A 19,790-nucleotide genomic window follows, 5' to 3' on the forward strand; every position below is an offset into this window, starting at 1 on the left:
TAACTATAAAGATAGTTAACTATTAGAATGGGCTTCCAGGGGTGGTTGTAGAATCCCTGTCTTTGGAGGTTTTAAGAACATAAGAATGGCTGTACTGGGTAAGACCAAAGGTCCATCTAGCCCAGTATCTGTCTACCAACAGTGGCGAATGCCAGGTGCCCCAGAGGGAGTGAAGCTAACAGGCAATCATCGAATGATCTGCCAGGTGCCCCAGAGGGAGTGAAGCTAACAGGCAATCATCAAATGATCTCTTTCCTGCCATCCATCTCCATCCTCTGATGAACAGAGGCTAGGGACACCATTCTTTATGCTTCCTGGCTAATAGCCATTTATGGACTTAGCCACCGTGAATTTATCCAGTTCCCTTTTAAACATTGTTATAGTCCCAGCCTTCACAACCTCCTCAGGTAAAGAGTTCCACAAGTTGACTGTGCCTCTGCTTTGAGCACACCAACTTGTCCATTTTTAATATGCTTGTCTAAAACCGGCTACTCTATTAATTTCATTGGTGACCCTCCGTTCATGTATATGGAATAAGTAAATACTTTTTCTTATCCATTTCTCCACTCACTCATGATTTTATATACCTCTATCATATCCCCTCTTAGTCTCCTCTTTCCAAGCTGAAGAGGCCTAGCCTCTTTAATCTTTCCTCATATGGGACCCTCTCCAAACCCAATCATTTTAGTTGCCCTTTTCTCAACCTTTCTAGTGCTAGAATATCTTTTGAGGTGAGGAGACACATGGTACACAGTATTTGAGATGTGGGCGTACCATGGATTTATATAGGCAATAATATAATCTCAGTCTTATTCTCTGTTCCCTTTTTATATGATTCCTAACACCTTCTGTCTTTTTTGACTGCTCTGCGCCACGCGTGGACATCTTCAGAGAACTATCCACAATGACACCAAAGATCTTTTCCTGACTTCTTGTAGCTAAATTATTCCCATCATATTGTATATATAGTTGGGGTATTTTTTCCAATCATGCATTACTTTACATTTATCCACATAAATTCATTTGCCATTTATTTGCCCATCACTTAGTTTTGTGAGATCTTTCTGAAGTTCTCACAATCTGCTTTGGTCTTAACTATGCTGGTAGGTTTAGTATCTCTGTAAACTTGCTACCTCACTTGTTTACGCCCTTTCTCCAGATCATTTATGAAATAATTGAATAGGATTGGTCCTAGACATGACCTGGGGAACACACACTAGTAGCACCCTCATTCTGAGAATTTACCATAATATTTCCTGCCCTTTTCCCTGACTTTTAACCAGTTCTCAATCCATGAAAGACCTTTCTCCCTTTATCGCATGACAGCTTAATTGAACGAAAGCCTTTGGTGAGGGGAACGTTGTCAAAGGCTTTCTGGAAATCTAAGTACCCACTATGTCCACTTGATCCCCTTGTCCACATGTTTGTTGACCCTTCAAAGAACTCTAATAGATTAGTAAGATACAATTTCCCTTTACAGAAACTCTATGTTGACTCTATTGCCTCAAGCAGTTTGTTTTTCGTAATGTGTCTGACATATTTTATTCTTAACTATTGTCTCGACTAATTTTTCCCGGTACTGACTGTTAGACTTACAGGTCTGTAATGTTGGATCACCTCTAGAGCCCTTTTTTAAATATTGCATTACATTAGCAACTTCCAGTCCTGAGGTACGAAGCCGATTTAACGGGACGGGTTACAAAAACCTTAGTAAATAGTTACCGCAACCATTCACATTATTCTTATAGAACTCTATGGGTGAATGCCATCTTAGGTCCGGTGAACTTGATAATGTTGAGTTTTCAATTAACTTCAAACCTTCCTCTATGACCATCTCAAATTGTTGACAGTTCCCAGAATTTTCTACAAAACGGCTCAGGTTGTGGAATTCTCCCAACCACCTCAGCCGTGAGATGAAGCAAAGATCCATTTAGTTTCTCCGCAATGACTGTTAGTCTTAAGACCTACTCCTTTGATTATTATCAATTAGTCAAGCGGGCCCCGCAAATATGGTTGTTACCAGGTTCACCTGCTTCTGAGTACTTAAAAAACAATTTATTACCATTTAGAGTTTTGACCTAACGCCGTTCTTCACAAAACTTCGCTCTTTGTGACTTATTCTTTATTACACACGTTGCACGTTAAGCTGCAGGTTTAGGCCACCTTCCTACTTGACCATAAACATAAGAAGATAAGAGAGGCAGAGTAGGTATGATTAGTCATGAGCTTTAACCGACCACTGTAGACCGATGTCCCCTGCATACCACTCAACATGATACAGCGCTCAATCGATGTTGTGACGAGGAAGAAAGGCCCAGGAAGCAGATCCAGATAATGGGAGCACGATGGGAAACCTTCCCATATTGGGACGCCCTCCTTCCAGTATGGGTCTGGGGTGCCTCTCGCGCTGAGGTCTCTCCAGGGGAGGGAACTCCAGTTGGACTAGGAAAAAGGCAGTGTTGAATATGGGAGATTGATCATAAAACATAATAATGGGGTTGTGCTGAACCATCGAGACCCATATGGTGATTGCCTTTTGCCTGGCTGCGAAGGTTGTGAAAATCTTCTCTTAGGCATCCTAGACAGACTTATGTAGTGCCTGGGTTGAGGAGCCGGTGGTCATGGTACAGTTAGGATACCATATGACATAGGGGACAGGGTAGAGAGATGTCATGGTGAGAACCAAATTGGCTGCTTAGGAAGAACGACTATAATCCAGGACTCTTGTGGTGGCATTATTCAGCAATGCTCCCAGTTCCATTACGTCACAGAAGCCAGTAGGCAGCAGAGCTTGCGAGTCTCACATGCTGTGATGAGACGATGGTGGTCAGAGAGGGGGTTTGACGTTCTCATTAGGACTGGGTAATTTTGGGATGGGGAACCTGTCCAGGAGAGACTGGGCTCAACTAACAAGAGTAACCAGACTCTGCGCACGTTAAACATTAAAAAGTTTGTTAGAGCAACTTTTACAACTAGGAGAGGGGGTGAAAGGTCCGAAGTCTGCAGGGAACTTGCGAGCAACACAGACTTCTATTAGGGGAGTTGATGTAGGGAATCTCCGAGTCTATAGTCAGACAGAGGATGGAAGAGTTAGATGTAAGGGCCAGATCAGATGATAAAACAGTCACGATAAAAAGAATATGGCCAATCAGAAAAGGGCACGACAATTAAAACAGGACAAGGTTGTAAAGTCTGTAACAAATGCTAGAGTCTAATAATATTATGGTGGACATACAAGTGCCTGTGATAAAGGAGGATATGATATAACAGGTCATTCGCACAGAAACTGGTGGATTTGAGCAGCAATCAAGGTACACAATCATCTGGGTACAAGAATATATCAGAAGGACAAGAACAGGTCGTGGGCAAAGGGGGGAGGGAACATGAAACTTTAGTGAGTGAAAGAGATGTAGTCTTCAAATTATGAAGTAAAATCTAAGCGAGATCCACGTGCATAGAATTCGCTAATGGATAGAAATTTCATGCTGCTTAAAATATACATTAGGGGATTCTAATTATCGACCACTGACAAGGGACAGTATAAGTGATGAGAATACAAGGGAAATTAGAGATGCTATCAAAATTCAGAACCCAATAATAGTGGGGGATTTCAATTATCCCCATATTGACTGGGAACATTTCACTTCAGGACGAAATGCAGAGAAGAATTTCTCGATACTTTAAATGACTGCTTCGTGGAGCAGCTGGTACGGGAACCCACACGGGGAGAGGCAACTCTGGATTTAATCCTGAGTGGAGCGCAGGAGCTTTTCCAAGAGGTAACTATAGCAGGACCGCTTGGAAATAGTGACCATAATACAATAGCATTCAACACCCCTGTGGGGGGAAGAACATCTCAACAGCCCAACACTGTGGCATTTAATTTCAAAAGAGAGAAGTATACAAAAATGAGGGGGTTAGTTAAACAAAAGTTAAAAGGTACAGTGACTAAAGTGAAATCCCTGCAAGTTGCATGGGCCCTTTTCAAAGAGACCATAATAGAGGCCCAACTTCAATGTATACCCCAAATTAAGAAATACAGTAAAAGAACTAAAAAAGAACTTAACAACCATGTAAAAGAAGCAGTGAGAGATAAAAAGACTTCCTTTAAAAAGTGGAAGTCAAATTCTAGCGAGGCAAATAGAAAGGAGCACAAACACTGCCAGCTTAAGTGCAAGAGTATAATAAGAAAAGAACAGGTTAGACCAACACCAGTAAGGGATGATCAGTACAGGGGGCTGGACTAGATATCCTCTTGAGGTCCCTTCTAATTTCCTTTCTATGAAATACACACACAAACACTTTTAGTGATGAGTTCTAATGATGGCACGTGTTTTACAGCTGAAACCATGGTAAAGATTATTTGGTCTTAATACTCTTCAGTGTTCAAGGATTCAGTGTAGTGTGATTTTCTTCAAATATTAAAGTGGCCTTTTTGAATAGTCAAGCAAAAGAGGTTTATACTTGATAGTATGTTTTCAGTCAAAGCTCTGATGTGCTTACTTAAGGCCCTCATTCCAGAAGGCATCTGTATTCAGGACAGCACTTAAAATATATTCTGTCCTCAATCAGGGCTTAGTATGGACATGATTTGTTAGGATGAAAAGAACAAACTTGTCTGTTTAGATTTATAAAAGTAAGAAGTGGATTTAAGTTATGACAACCAAATATTTGACAGAGTTTTTCTGTAGGTCTTTGGCTAGTGCAGCGGTCAGCAACCTTCGGCACGCGACCCATCAGGGTAATCTGCTGACGGGCTGTGAGACATTATGTTCACATTGACCATCCACAGCCACTGCCCCCTACAGCTCCCACTGGCTGGGAACAGCGAACTGCAGCCACTGGGAGCTGCGGGGGGCCGTGCCTGCGGATAGTCAAGGTAAACAAAATGTCTCGCGGCCTGCCAGCAGATTACCCTGATGGGCTGTGTGCTGAAGTTGCAAACCCCTGGGCTAGAGTGTGAAATGTCATTTAGTTTAGCATTGCAAAACTCTATTTGCCCTGTGTGAGAACTTTTTGGGGGGGAATAGGTAATTATTATTAGGGCATGATGGAAGGCAAATAAGTACATGTGACTTGGTTATTAAATTTTCATGACACTTCTGTAATGCTGGCTTAGTTCAGTTTTATTAACTATATATTATTGTATCTGTATTTGTGCGTATATTTTGTTTTTTAAAAGGGACAAATTCTGCTCTATGTTATATGGGTAAAATTTACTTTGAATTAAGTTCTACCTCATAGCAATTTCATGTTATAATTAACAATAAATGCTCTCAAAATTGTTGGCTGAGCTGCTTAAAAATATTTCTGCTAATGAAAGTGATCAGTTTTTGCACAGAGCAAGCTTACATTCAAACATTTATGTAATTTATCTAACCACTTTACGTATTAATATTACAGTGAAGTCAGATTTATGCTGTTGCATTTGTGTTTGAAATTTCACCACATGAATATATTAAATATTTGTGCTTCCTGTCAATCTGGATAGGAATCCTTCCATTTTTTTTCAAGCCCAACGTGCCGTGAAATAATAGCAAAGTGAACATATATACCAGTCTTAACTCGTACTAGCAAATGGCAAATACCCAAGTTGCAAAATAACCTACAGAAGAAAATGCTTGCATACAATACTTTGTTCTCTCATCACAAATTAGAACCATTTTATTCTCTCTGTAAATAGCATATTAATTGTTATAAATCTGCAGAAAGAATCTTTCTCTGCCTTTTTCACACACAAAAATGTCTCAATATGACTTGAAGACCCAGCCTGAAGTAACCATGAAAAATAAATAGTTGGAAAAATCTTCCCTTTCCCTGTTTTGAGATATGAGATTGTATCAGGATTTTGAGTGCTTCCAGTATTTAAATGTGAGTCACTAAAGTTTAGGACATGTGCATGTTTCACTTAATCGTTGGAGTTTGGTGGAGATTGAGTGACACTGCCATATCATTTAAACAAAATGATGCTTCAGAATCCTCTTTAGTAATTCATCAAAGATTACTAGCATTTCTGAAATGGCTTAACATGTTGTAGATTTAGCGGTGAGCATGGTAGCAAATGTGTTAATCAACACTACCAAATCTGTTGAGGTGAATATAAAATAGAAATAATTACTGAATACCATGATGGATGTCATGGCAACATATCTTAAACCTTTAGTATGAGTGGTCTGTCTCATTTGAAGTATTCTAAAACTATGAAAACAGGTTCAGGAAAATCAAACAGTCAAAAAACACACTCTAGATACAGGCTGGATTACTGTAAAGTTCTCTACGTGGCATGACTCTCTTGAAGTTCACTCAAAAGTTATAGCTGGTATGTTATTCAGCTGCTTATTTATTGTTTGGTGATAGTCACAGGGAGCTTTGCTTTGGTGCTCCTGTCATAAATAGATAGCTAAGGGTTAATGTTTCTTTTACCTGTAAAGGGTTAACAAAGGGAACCAAACACCTGACCAGAGGACCAATCAGGAAACTGGATTTTTGAGGGGGAAGGCGAAGTGTATTGTCTGAACTGCTGGCTCTCTTGTTAGGTTCTCCTGGCAACAGTGCCTAGCAATCGTTGTCCTTTTTTCTTCTTCTGGCTACTGTTTTACTAGAAAAACCAGTTTATTTGCATGTGTGTATTGCTGGGTACTTAATTTCCAATTGGGCTTCTATTGTTCAACAAAAGACCCTTAATGTCTCCTTGCTAAAAATGCAAGCCAAGCTGAGCAGAAGAGAAACAGAAAAAAAAAATTTCTCTCTGGCTCCTTTTAAAACCAAACCCTTTCTCTCTGCTTAAAACCCGTAGCAGGGAAAAAGAAAAAGAATATTCCTACTGGCTTCTGGATTCTTACTTCCCATGTCGCTGCCACCATATCATAAGCCTCTTTCTCAAGTCTGAACCTTAGCGTCCAAAATCTGGTTGCTTAGTATGAACCTCCGAGCTTAATTACCAGCTTGGATCTTATCTCGCTGCCACCAACCAGGAATCTGTGCCTGGTACACTTGAGCCCCCAAAACCTTCCCTGGGGAACCCCCAAGACTCAGTTTCCTGATTGGTCCTCTGGTCAGGTGTTTGGTTCCCTTTTTTAACCCTTTACAGGTAAAAGAAACATTAACCCTTAGCTATCTATTTATGACAGCTCCAATTGATTCGCTGGCTCTCTATTCACTTCTGGGATCTTTTTATTGATATAAAGCGGGAGTTCTCAACCTTTTGGGGCTCAGGATCCATTTGTAAGCCTTAATGAACTGTCACACCCCACAGACAATCCGCCCTTCCCCAGTTACTCCAGCCATGATAAAGGCTAATGCAAACCTAGGATGTATTTCCTGTAGAGAAGGGGAAGCATTGTTACCATTGTACAAGGCACTCGTGAGACCTTATCTGGAATACTGTGTGCAATTCTGGTCTCTCATGTTTAAGAAAGTTGAGTTCCGACTGGAACAGATGCTACTAGGATAATCAGAGGACTGGAGAACCTGACTTATGAGAGGAAACTTAAGAAATTTGGCTTCTTTAGCCAAGCAAAAAGAGAGGCTGAGGGAGATATGACTGCTCTCTATAAATACATCAGAAGGATAAATACCAGGGAGGGAGAGGCGTTATTTAAGTTAAGGGTCAGTGTTGACCCAAGAGCAAATGGATATAAACTGGCCATCAACAAGTTTAGGCTTTAAATTAGTTGAAAGATTCTACCCATCAGGAATGAAGTTCTGGAACAGCCTTCCAAGTGGAGGCAAAAAAACCGAACCAGTTACGAGTCTGAGCTTGTTACATTTATGGATGGGATGGGATGGTGAGGTTGCCTACAGTGGCATATGGCCTGTCTGCATTTGCTGTAGCAAATGTCTCCAATAGCCAGAGATGGAATAGTCAGTGAGGAATGCTCTGAGTTACTACAGAAAATTCTTTCCCCGGTGCCCAGGGTCTAACTGATCACCACATTTGGGGTCAGGAAGCAATTTTCCCTCAGGTCAGTTTGCCAGGGATCTGGAATTTTTTTGCCTTCTTCTGCTACATGGAACACAGGTCACTTGCTGGTTTGAATTAGAGTAAATGGTGGATTCTGTATAATTTGAAGTCTTTACATCAAGATTTGAGGACTTCAGTAGCTCAGCCAGAGGTTATGGGTTTCAGAAGTAGGTAGGTGAGGTACCGTGGCCTGCAATGTGCAGGAGGTCAGACTAGATGATCATGATGGTCCCTTCTGGCCTTAAAGTCTGAGACTGAGATGTTCCCTGACCCAATCTCAAAATGTTGACAGAAGGCATTGTTCTACAAAGTTTTGTTACACTGAGTAGCACTTACTCATGCAACTGTTCTTAGTGAACTTTTGAAAACCTTTTTCAAGTGAAATTGGGACTGTTCCAGCATTTCAACGATGGTTTTGGGATGAACTGATGAGCGTAGCCAACATAAAAATTGGTGTATTGTTTTATCAACTTCTTTCCAACCAAAGAAGAGAGTGTGAGTTTACCAGACTGAAATAGAACTGTCAAGATACTTACTAAACCAAATGCTCATGTCTGTTAAGATAAAAGAAGCAGTGCTACTGAGTCATTATTTCAGGGAAGACTTAAGTTTCCATTATCTACTTTATCTGAGAATAGTTTAAATATAGATGTTGTAAATACCCTTTAATCTACAGTTACTGTATTGAAACAAGAAAGTGATAGCTTTATGTACTTAACACTATTGATGTAGATACTTGGTAATTCTGAAATCTAACATGATATGTCCACAAGACAACAAATTGTGTTTTTAATGGAATATCTTTTAGTCAGACAGAGTTTATGTGCCACTGAATTTAGCACAAGCATAGATATTAACCTTGACATGACAAATAATGGCAGACATTCCAGAATAATTATTTGTTTACCTGATGCTGCAGTCAGGGCAGAAAAGCAGTGTGACAACATGCAAAAAATAAATCCTTTTATTTAGTGTTTCTAAAAAATCTTATCTTATTCATTTCTTTAACTGTCAGGGAAAAGGTTGTTTGCAGATTGAGAGAGATGGGGGACTCTGTACTTGGGATCACTTTATTATTTATCATTTTCACCTATAGTTTTAACAAAAGAATCAAAATGATTAATGTTTAGGGTTTCTGGATAATGCCTGCTCCCATTAACAATGAAACTTGAGAGTTCAAGGAAGACAGGATTGGAGTTGAGGCAGACCAGCTCTTAGTTTAGTGCAGCTTTTGGTTACATATATATATTTTTACTACCTCATGTCATGTGGTCCCCTTCATTTTTCATTCTTAAAAAAAAAAAAAAACACTTGAGTAAAACGGGAAAAAAATTGACCTCCTCACTGCCTCCTGTATTAAACTGCTGCAAAGATAAACTGCCCATTCATGTCTCTGCTGCTCAGAGTAGTTTTGTTCTTTCCAGATAGCATGTGCCAGAAGAGCTTTCTTTCAAGAGCTGGAATTTGATTTTTAGACGTGTTAGAAATTCTCACAGTATAGTAAGCTAAAACTTCTTGCTAGAATTTGGAAATTATCAACTACTAAATTGCCGTGTTCTTTCAGGAAATTTCACTTTTGCTTGCTAAACCCACATTGAAATGGATAGTCAGCTGTGCCAGTATCATGTCTTTTTATTTTTAATAGGCAAAGCGTTTAAGTACCTGTGCAAAAGGGAAATAATGGAAAACCCAACCGCAAAAGTATTAAATTGTGCTACTTCGCAATCAGCTATTTCTGATATAATTGTAAAATTTTGCACTCGCATCATAAGAGCAATAACTGTTTTCACAAGAATTTGTAGGGTAGCTTTATAATCATATCACCATGAAATAGGGCCATTATTACTATTTTTTTAATATTACTGCAACGTGTGCATTAGTGTTGTTGCAGTCAGAAAAGTGACTGAAAAAATTACTTTAGTATTCAATATTCTTCGGCAATTACTGATCTACTCAATATGCTAATTTATAAATAAAGTTGACCACTGGCTCTGGTCCTAACTGCAAACTGTGAATCTTAACTTGTTTCCTGAAAAGGTAGCCTGTATTCTCTCTCGCTAACCATCAAGAACAAATCCAAATTCTAAATCCTGCCTCCCTTATGCACTGGAAGACAGCTTGGAGGTGTTCCAGGTGTTCTGCCCATGAATCTGAGAGTATAGCCACATCATCAAGGTAGGTGACTGCAAATTCCCCCAAATCCAGCCAGAAGGTTATCTACCAATCTCTGGAAGATGGTGGGTGCATTTCTCAGTCTGAAAGGGAGCACATTAAATTCATAAAGCCCTGCATGGGTGATGAAGGCTGACCTTTCCTTGGCAGGGTCATCTAGCAGCACTTGCCAGTACCCCTTAGTTAAGTCTGAGGTGGAGATGAACTAGGCACGTCCCAGTTTCTCCAATAGCTCATCTGTACGTGGCATTGGATAGTTTTCTGGGCAAGTTTCAGCATTTAGCTTACAGTAGTCCCCACAAAAGCGGATTTCCTCATCTGGTTTGGGAACCAGAACCACTGGAGAGGCTCATGTGCTCTCAGAGGGGCAGATTACACCCATCTGTAACATGTAATTGATTTCCCTTTCTATTGCGGTTTTGGCTTGAGGAGCCATCCAGTAGGGTTGGACTCTAATTGGGCGAGCATCACTTGTATCAAAGGAGTGGTACTCCTGTTCTCTCCGTCCTGGGGTGGCTGAAAACACTGACGCGAAGCTGGTGCACAGCTCCTGGATTTGCTGTCGCTGCTTACACCCAAGGGTGATGGAAAGACTTACCTCTTCTATGCCATCGTTGCTTTTTCCTTTATAGTAAACTCCTTCGGGCCACTCAGTGTCATCTCTCTCCTGGGCTGTAAACTGGAGAACCTTGATCCCTTGGGAATAAAAGGGCTTTAATTAACATGGCATACTTTTGGTTTTAGGGTAGGCTCTCTGGTGCTCTTGGACCATAAATGGCCCCTCCCACGACGCTTCCATCTTATTGGCCTGGAATGTTTTCAGGACCATGACTTCGTCACCTACTCCGAACGAACTCTCTTTGGCATGTTTATCATACCAGGCCTTTTGCTCTTGTTGAGCGTCCTGTAGGTTTTCTCGAGCAAGGGCTAGAGAGTCTTTGAGGGTGTTTTGCAGGTTGGTTACAAAGTCAAAAATGTTAGTTTCTGGAGAAGATGTAATCCCCTCCCCTTGCTGCTTCACCAGCTGTAATGGCCCCTTAACTTCGCAGCCATAAAGAAGTTCAAAGTGTGAAAATCCCAAACTGGGATGTAGTACAGCTCCGTAGGCAAAGAGCAACTGCTGCAACACTAGGTCCCAATCATTGGAGTGCTCATTCACGAATGTACGTATCATGGCCCCCAAAGTCTCATTAAACTTGTCCACTAGGCCATTCATTTGATGGTGGTAAGGGGTGGCAACCAAGTGGTTCACCCCATGAACTTCCCAAAGACATTTCATGTTCCCTGCCGGGATGTTAGTTCCCAAATCCATAAGGATGTCAGAGGGTCAGCCTACCCTGGCTCACACTTTTAGCCCTAGTGCTGCTTAGAACTACTGCTTCCGGCCATCGGGTGGGAAAATCCATGAAGGTCAGTATGTACAGCTGTCTTCTGGGTGACTTCTTAGGGAAAAGACCCAGAATATTCACAGCTACACGCTGAAATGGAACCGCAATGATGGGGCGTGGCTGGAGAGGGGCCTTGACGTGGCTTTGGGGCTTTCCCACCCTCTGGCACACCTCACAAGACCTGACATAGGTAGAAACGTCCTTGCCCATTCCCTCCCAGTGGAATGACTTCCCCAAACAGTCCTTGGTCCCGTTCACCCCCGCATGGCCACTAGGATGATCGTGGGCTAAGCTCAAGAGCTTTTCCCTATACTTAGTTAGAACTACCAGCTGTCTCTGAGGATGCCAGTTCTCCTTCTACCCACCAGAATGTCTCCTTGTATAAGAGTCATCCTTCTATAACAAACCTGGACCTGTTAGAAGAGCTGAGAGGCAGTGGGTCGCTCCATGCCGCAATCCAAGCTCCCTTGTGTCGCTCATCCACTTCCTGCTCTGTCGGAACTGTTCCCTTGATACTAGACACATTGATTCCTCTCTGGGTTGTGGACTTGGGCCTGGTCTCAATGGGAGCGATGCAGGTGATGGGGTTGTTTCCACTGACTGTGAACCACTCTCCGCTGATGCATTAGATGGTATTTCAGGCTCTGGTTCAGTCTCTTGCACTGGTCTAGCTGCTGCTGCAGGTGCAGGCTCTGTGGCGCCCTTTGGTGCTGGCTCACATGACTCTGGTGGGGTTGCAAGCACGGGATCTGGTGCTGACTGCTCCACCAGTTCCGATCCTTGGGTTGGTTTTGGCTGGATTCCAGGAACTGGATTTACAACAATTGCCACGGACTCTGGCCTGGAGTTCCATTCCACCATCTCTGATTGCGTTCCTGTAGGAGGCTCAGGAATGGAGTTAAGTGTGGAGACCTGTTTAGCCTGGCTGCGGGTCACCATCCCCACTCTTTTTGTTAGCCTCACATGGTTGGCTAAGTCTTCTCACAGCAACATGGGAAAGGGATAATCATTGTAGACTGCAAAAGTCCATATCCCTGACCAGCCCTTGTACTGGACAGGCAACTTGGCTGTAGACAAGTTAAAAGAGTTGGCCTTAAAGGGTTGCACTGTCATTTGGGACTCTGGGTCAGTGAATTTGGGATCCATCAGGGATTGGTGAATAGCTGACACCTGTGCTCCAGTGTCTCTCCACTCAGTAATCTTCCTCCTGCCTACACTCAGCTTCCCTTCGCTGTAGGGGTATTTGCAAGACATCTGGTTCTGAAGGCTCTTGGTGGGACTCCAGGGTAATGAGTTGTAGTCGGCTGGTGCTCTTGGGATAGTTGACCTTCACATGCCCCAGCTCATTACATTTAAAGCATCCTCCAGCTGACTGTGGGCTGGGGTGAGGTGGGTGGTAGGAGAGGGGTGATGGGACAACAAGGCATCTGGGGTCTCCCTGGCTGTGACGGGGGGCTTTGGGCTGATTCCGATGGTGGGGTGTCACCTCGGGTTGTCCCTTCTGGTATCCACATCAACTCCTACTAGCTTTTTTTCTTCTCAGCCACCTCCACCCATTTGGTTCCGATCTCCCCTGCCTCAATTACAGTTTTGGGCTTTTCATCTAGGATGTACCTTTCTATTTCCTCAGGAACACCCTCTATGAACTGCTGCATTAAGAGAGACAGATCTTCCAGAGATTTAACACTTCCTCTTCATAGCCAGGCATCTCAATTTTTTACAGTGTAGCAGATGTGTTGGGAAAGTGCCACATTTGATTTCCACTATAGGGCTCTGAACCACCTACAGGCATGCTCGGCTGTTAGCCCCATTCTAATTCTGGCCTTTTGTTTAAAAAGTTCATACTCGTTCATGTGTTCTTTAGGCATTTCAGCCACCTCTGCTAAGGGTCCATTGATTTGCAGCCCCAACTCCACCATATACTGATCTATAGGGGTGTTGTACCCAAGGCAGGACCTTTTGAAATTTTCTAAGAAGGCCTCTTTATCATCGCCTACCTTGAATGTGGGGAATTTCTTGGAACGGGGAGCTGTACCTGGAAAAGGATTGTTAGGGTTACCTGGTGGACCCAGCTTAGCCCTTTCCAGCTCTAAGCACTGCAGCTCTAGCTCCTCCTCCAACAGCTTTGCCTGCATTTCTGCCTCCAAGCGCTTCACCTGGCTCCTCTCCTCCGCTTCCAAGTGCATCGTCTGTAGGAAGAAATATCCTTGTCTTCTTCAGTCAGAACTTGGTCTGGATTAAGGGCATCCCTCCAGTTTGGCACCTGGATCTTGGTCGAGGGAGGGCTGACCCTTTCCTCCTGGGAAGTTCCTGGTCCTCCATCCCCTCCCTTCATTTCTGTCATGGAGCTGGGTGTCTGGACTTGATCTGGGTCTGTCTTCTCTGTGGCGTGCCACTTTGGGAAGACTGGTTTTTCTAAGGTTTCTGTGCCTGACCTCAACTTCATACACAGGGCTGCCCTATGCTAGCTTAACTATTTCATTGTCAAGAAGATAGAGAAGAAAAAAAAATGGCTTGTTGGACTCTCTGGCTTTGCAGGCTGATCCCTTTGCGAGCCTGTTTCCCCTCAGGCAGCAAATAAAAGAAAAGAAAGAGGGGGAGGAGGGAAACTCCTCTGGCTTTCAAGCAGCTAACAGGAAAAATGTGTCCTTTTAAAATCCTGAGGTCTGTGCTTCTGGTTCAAAACTATCCCACCACTCTGCCACCATGTCAAGGCTGAATCTCCACTCTGGCACTTTGAGTGAAGAAGGTTGGGTCCGAAAGGATTTTAAAAATTCATACTTACCCCTCCCGGCTTGTATTAAACTCCAAGGTTACACCTTTTCTTTGACCTTGGCTTGGTAAATGCTGCCACCACCCAAATGCAAAAAAACCCTCAATGCTTAGACTCAGGAAGGAGCACTTGGGAATTCCTCCTTGTGGGGTACCCTCAAGCCCTTTCACTCCCCACTCTGGGGAAGAGCTGAGAAAGAAAACAAAGAAAATTATGTGTTGCTACCAGCTAATCAAACAACATGCACAAACCTCTTAGGACACGAAAAATCCAATCCTGTTCTTTAAAAAGGTAAATTTTATTAAAAACAAAAAGGAAAAAAAATACATCAGGAACTTAGTTTTTTCTAGATTTTAAAAGAGCAATTCCAAAAATTAAGCACCCGAAGTAGCTTACTTGTGGTTTAGCTTAAAGGTTACAAGCAAAAAAAAGCATCAGGGGTTAGCACAGAGGAGATCCACAAGCCAGTATAAAGAAATAAACCTGATTGTATCTATCTAAACATTCCTAATTTACTAACATATTTGGGAGGGTTCAAATAAGTAATTCTAGGTATGATCTCATACCTGGCTTAAAACTTTACACAGCATTCCTGCTGCCCTCTGCTCCCCTCTTTCCTGGAGACACACAACAGCTACAAAGGGAAAGCTTCTTTCTCACTTTTAAAAAGTTCTAGCCTTCCTATTGGCTATTTTGGTGAGATGCCCACTCCTTTTCTTTTATCTGTGGGCTTGTTAACCCTTTACAGGTAAAGCAAGGAAAAAACAGACACCAAGAGGGATTTTACAGCTAACTGGCTGGCTGGGTGTCCATAAAAGGGAGCTACCCCCGCTTCATTTATCACAGGAGCATAAACTCTAGCAAATAAAATGTAAAATTATAATTATGAAGGCCAAAAAAGAATGTGAAGAACAGCTAGCCAAAGACTCAAAAAGTAATAGTAAAACAATGTTTAAGTACATCAGAAGCAGGAAGCCAGCTAGACAACCAGTGGGGCCACTGGATGACCAAGTTGCTAAAGGAGCACACAAAGAAAAGGCCATTGCAGAGAAACTAAATTAATTCTTTGCATCAGTCTTCATGGCTGAGGATGTGAGGGAGATTTCCAAACCTGAGGCATTCTTTTCAGGTAACAAATCTGAGGAACTGTCCCAGATTGAGGTGTCATTAGAGGAGGTTTTGGAACAAGCATATAAACTAAACAGTAATAAGTCACCAGGACCAGCTGGTAGTCACCCAAGAGTTCTGAAGGAACTCAAATGTGAAACTGAAAAACTACTAACTATAGTCTGTAACCTATCATTTAAATCAGCTTCTGTACCAAATGACTGGAGGAAAGCTAATGTGATGCCAATTTTTTAAAAGTGCTCTAGAGGTGGTCCTGGCAATTTCAGGCCAGTAAGCCTGACTTCAGTACCAGGCAAACTGGTTGAAACTATAGTAAAGATCAAAATTGTCAGGCATATAGATGAACATAATTTGTTGGGGAAGAGTTAGCGGGGGTTTTGTAAAGGGAAATCATGCCTCACCAGTCTACTAGAATTCTTTGAGGGGGTCAACAAGCATGTGAACAAGGGGGATCCAATGGATATAGTGTACTTAGATTTTCAGAAAGCGCTTGATACGGTCCCTCACCAAAGGCTCTTAAGCAGAGTAAGTGTCATGGGATAAGAGGGAAGATTCTCTCATGGATTGGTAACTGGTTAAAAGATGGAAAACAAAGAGTAGGAATTAAATGGTCAGTTTTCAGAATGGACGGAGGTAAATAGTGGTGTTCCCCAGGGGTCTATACTGGGCCCAGTCTGTTTAATATATTCATAAATGACCTGGAAAAAGGGGTAAACAATGAAGTTGAAGAATTTCCTGATGATGCAAAATTACTCAAGATAGTTAAGTCCCAGGCAGACGCAAAGAGCTACAAAAGGATCTCACAGAACTGGGTGACTGGGTTACAAAATGGCAGATGAAATTCAGTGTTGATAAATGCAAAGTAATGCACATTGGGAAACATAGTCCCAATGATACATATAAAATGAAAGGTTCTAAATTAACTGTTACCATTCAAGAAAGAGATCTTGGAGTCACTGTGGATAGTTCTCTGAAAATATCCACTCAAAGTGCAGTGGCAGTCAAAAAAGTGAACAGAATGTTGGGAATCATTAAGAAAGGGATAGTTAGCAAGACAGAAAATATCATATTGCCACTATAAATCCATGGTATGCCCACATCTTGAATACTGCATGCAGATGTGGTCGTCTCATCTCAAAAAGATATATTGGAATTGGAAAAGGCTCAGAAAAAGGCAACAGAAATGATTAGGGGTATGGAACAGGTGCCATATGAGGAGAGATTAATAAGACTGGGACTTTTCAGCTTGGAAAAGAGACTACTAAGGGGGGATATGATAGAGGTCTATAAAGTCATGACTTGTATGGGGAAATTAAATAAGGAAGTGTTGTTTACTCCTTCTCATAACACAAGAACTAGGGGTCTCCAAATGAAATTAATAGGCAGCAGGTTTAAAATGAACGAAAGGAAATATTTTTTCACACAATGTGGAGTAAACCTGTGGAACTCCTTGCCAGAGGATGTGATGGCCAAGACTATAACAGGGTTCAAAAAAGAACAAGATAAGTTCATGGAGAATAGGTCCATCAATGGCTATTAGCCAGGATGGACAGGGATAGTGTCCCTAGGCTCTGTTTGCCAGAAGCTGGGAATGGGCGACAGGGGATGGATCACTTGAACCTGTTCTGTTCATACCCTGTGGGGCACCTGGCATTGGCCAGAAAGGCAGGATACTGGGCTAAATGGACCTTTGGTCTGACCCAGTATGACAGTTCTTGTGTTCTAATGAAAGACTGAAAACATGGTGTGTGGTTAGTCTGGAGGAAAAAGGACTGAGATGGGACATAATCTTAATGTATGTAAAAGATCCTTATAAAAAGGAGGGGTGATAAATTGTAGTCCTTATCCACTGAGGAGAGGACAAGAAGTAAGGGGCTTTAATTGCAGCAAGGGAGATTTAGATTGCACATTAGGAAGAAATGTCCTAACTGTAAGGGTAGTTATTCACTGCAACAAATTACCCAGGGAGGTTGTGAATGTGTGAATATCTGAGATTTGGAGGTTTTTAAAAACAGGTTAGATAAACACCTCTCAGGGATGGCCTAATACTTAGTCCTGCCTCAGTGCAGGGGACTGGACTAGATGACTTACCGAGGGTCCTTCCAGTCCTATGATGCTGTGACAGTGGTTCTTAAACTTGTGTGCTGGGGACTCCTCACATAGTGAGCCTCTGAGTGCGACCTCCCCTTATAAATTAAAAACACTTTTTTATATATTTAACATCATTATAAATGCTGGAGGCAAAGTGGGTTTTGGGTGGAGGCCGACAGCTTGCGACCCCCCATGTAATAACCTCGCAACCCCTTGAGGGATCCCGACCCCCAGTTTGAGAACCCCTGTGCGCTATGACCACTCTACTCCCTGTCATTCTGGACTGGTGTCATCTTTGACTCCTCCCTCTCTTCCTCTACACATCCAGGCTGTGTCCAAATCCTGTCACTGTTTTGTCTACAGCCTTTAAATTCCATCCTATTTTCTTCTCTGTCCATGCAGCTGAATTTTTCTTATTCAGATCTTTCTCATGACAATCAAGATGTTGCCTCTTTCTCTACACTTTTGCAAACCACCCAAGTTGCTCCCTCCAGTTAGTTTAAAATGTAGCTACTAAGATTTTTGCATGTTGCCCTGACCATATCATCTCCACTTGCTCACTAAGTTCCACTGCATAAATCTTAAGCTTCTTTTCCTACCATTTAGGGCTCTTCATAACTTTGACCTTCGATAATGGTCCATTCCTGTCACTTATCACATCCCTTGTCCCTCCAAAGACTTCATTCCACAGATGCCGGTCTTGTCTTCTCAGATGTCGTCTTTTCACTCTAACCTCTCTGTAACTACTTCTTCGCTGCTCTTATGTATGGAACACCTTCCTTTCACTATCTACAAAGCCACTACCTTTTTTCTTTCTTCAGATCGTTTTCCACAAGACCCACCTCTGCTATGACACCAGAGAAATCAGCTGTTTGGGTTAACCACAACTGGCTGACATGATTTTACACTGAATAAAATCAAATCATGTTTAATTTCATGCTAGTTAACATTTGCTACAGCATGGCATTTCCAATACATATTATGTATATTTTTAATGAAAATCCAATCAAGGGTATGGAGCATTGTCATGTAACACTGTGGAATTTATATTGGTCAACTAATAGACCTTCTGGTGATTATGGGGTCTGAGATAAAGTTTAACATAGTGAAGACAGTTAAGTTAAAAATAACATCAGTGGTAAAGCAGAAAATCCAGTTTAGATCCCCTGTGATATGTCAAGGGAAAAGAGTAAACACTTTATATTTAAAGTTCATTCTGCCACTGTATTTCAACTTGAATACTATCTATATTAGTAAAGATTATTACATGAGAACAAGAATTTTGTTCTAACCTCAGCTGCTCATACTGTTTATTTCCTCGGTTGATTTCCTAATCTTCCTTTTGGTATGTGGCTTTTTTATCTTGCCTCTTAAAATTTGTTAAATCACCTAATGGGCTTTTTACTGCAGACTTATAAAACCCTGAAAATTGGGTTAATGACTGAAAATAGTTTTAAACCCTAAACTGTAGGATTGCAAATGAACCAGCTATGTATGTGACATAGTTAAAAGTGAGCCTCCTAGAGCTTTGTAATGAGTGTTGATTTTCTTCCAATACTTGCAACTGTGTCTGGCATGTGATGTTAATCTCATGTGTAAGGCCAAAATTGTATTAATGTTTTCAGAAATTATCTGCTATGTCTGATTTTACAAAATATGTGCATATATATTTTTTTAAATCCCACAGATGTATCTTGTGATTTTTCCAGAGGGAACTCGTTACAATCCAGAGATGCCAAAAGTCATTGCAGATAGTCAGTTATTTGCTGATAAAGAAGGTAAGCCAAACTTCAAAGAATTTTGGTGAATGAAGAGGGAGAGAACATTATTGTTTTATAACATCACATGTATGTGTTTGTGTGTATATGAGTGAGATAGAGAACGAGGGAGACTTTTTTTTGTATTTTGTAACATAAAAGATTACTTCAAATATCTTCTGATTTGAATTAGGAATTAAGTTTGTCCACTCCATAAATCATTCTTAACAAAATTACAACCTTTGTGTGCTGCCTTTGTTAACTGCTGGGTTTTCTTGTGCTCTGTATTTTGTACAAATCCACCAACATACCAATGTCGTCAGTTGGCCACTGGATGTCATTTTACCGACCTTCAAGTGAACGTAGCGATGATTATACTTCCTCATAAATTTGTAGTTGTTGCTACCTACCCAAGCCATATGAAAGAAGAACAAAATCAGCTACCATTTTTATCTTGTCATTATTCATTTGCTGATGATTTTTAATAAAGAAGTAGTTTACTTTTTGAAGTTTTAATG

At 41.6% G+C, this 19,790-nt stretch overlaps 1 protein-coding gene across 3 annotated transcripts in view; it reads left to right on the plus strand.

Moving 5' to 3' along the window:
- Positions 1–19,790, plus strand: part of AGPAT5 (1-acylglycerol-3-phosphate O-acyltransferase 5) — a 119,253-nt gene that overhangs the window by 48,573 nt on the left and 50,890 nt on the right. For all 3 annotated transcript variants that reach the window (XM_032772575.2, XM_075063717.1, XM_032772584.2), the window contains one exon: positions 19,203–19,293. In XM_032772575.2, the coding sequence (XP_032628466.1) occupies positions 19,203–19,293 (91 nt within the window). The remainder of the gene's footprint in view (positions 1–19,202; positions 19,294–19,790) is intronic.

Source organism: Chelonoidis abingdonii, chromosome 3 (genome assembly GCF_003597395.2).
Source record: "Chelonoidis abingdonii isolate Lonesome George chromosome 3, CheloAbing_2.0, whole genome shotgun sequence".
NCBI classification, from domain to species: Eukaryota; Metazoa; Chordata; order Testudines; family Testudinidae; genus Chelonoidis; species Chelonoidis abingdonii.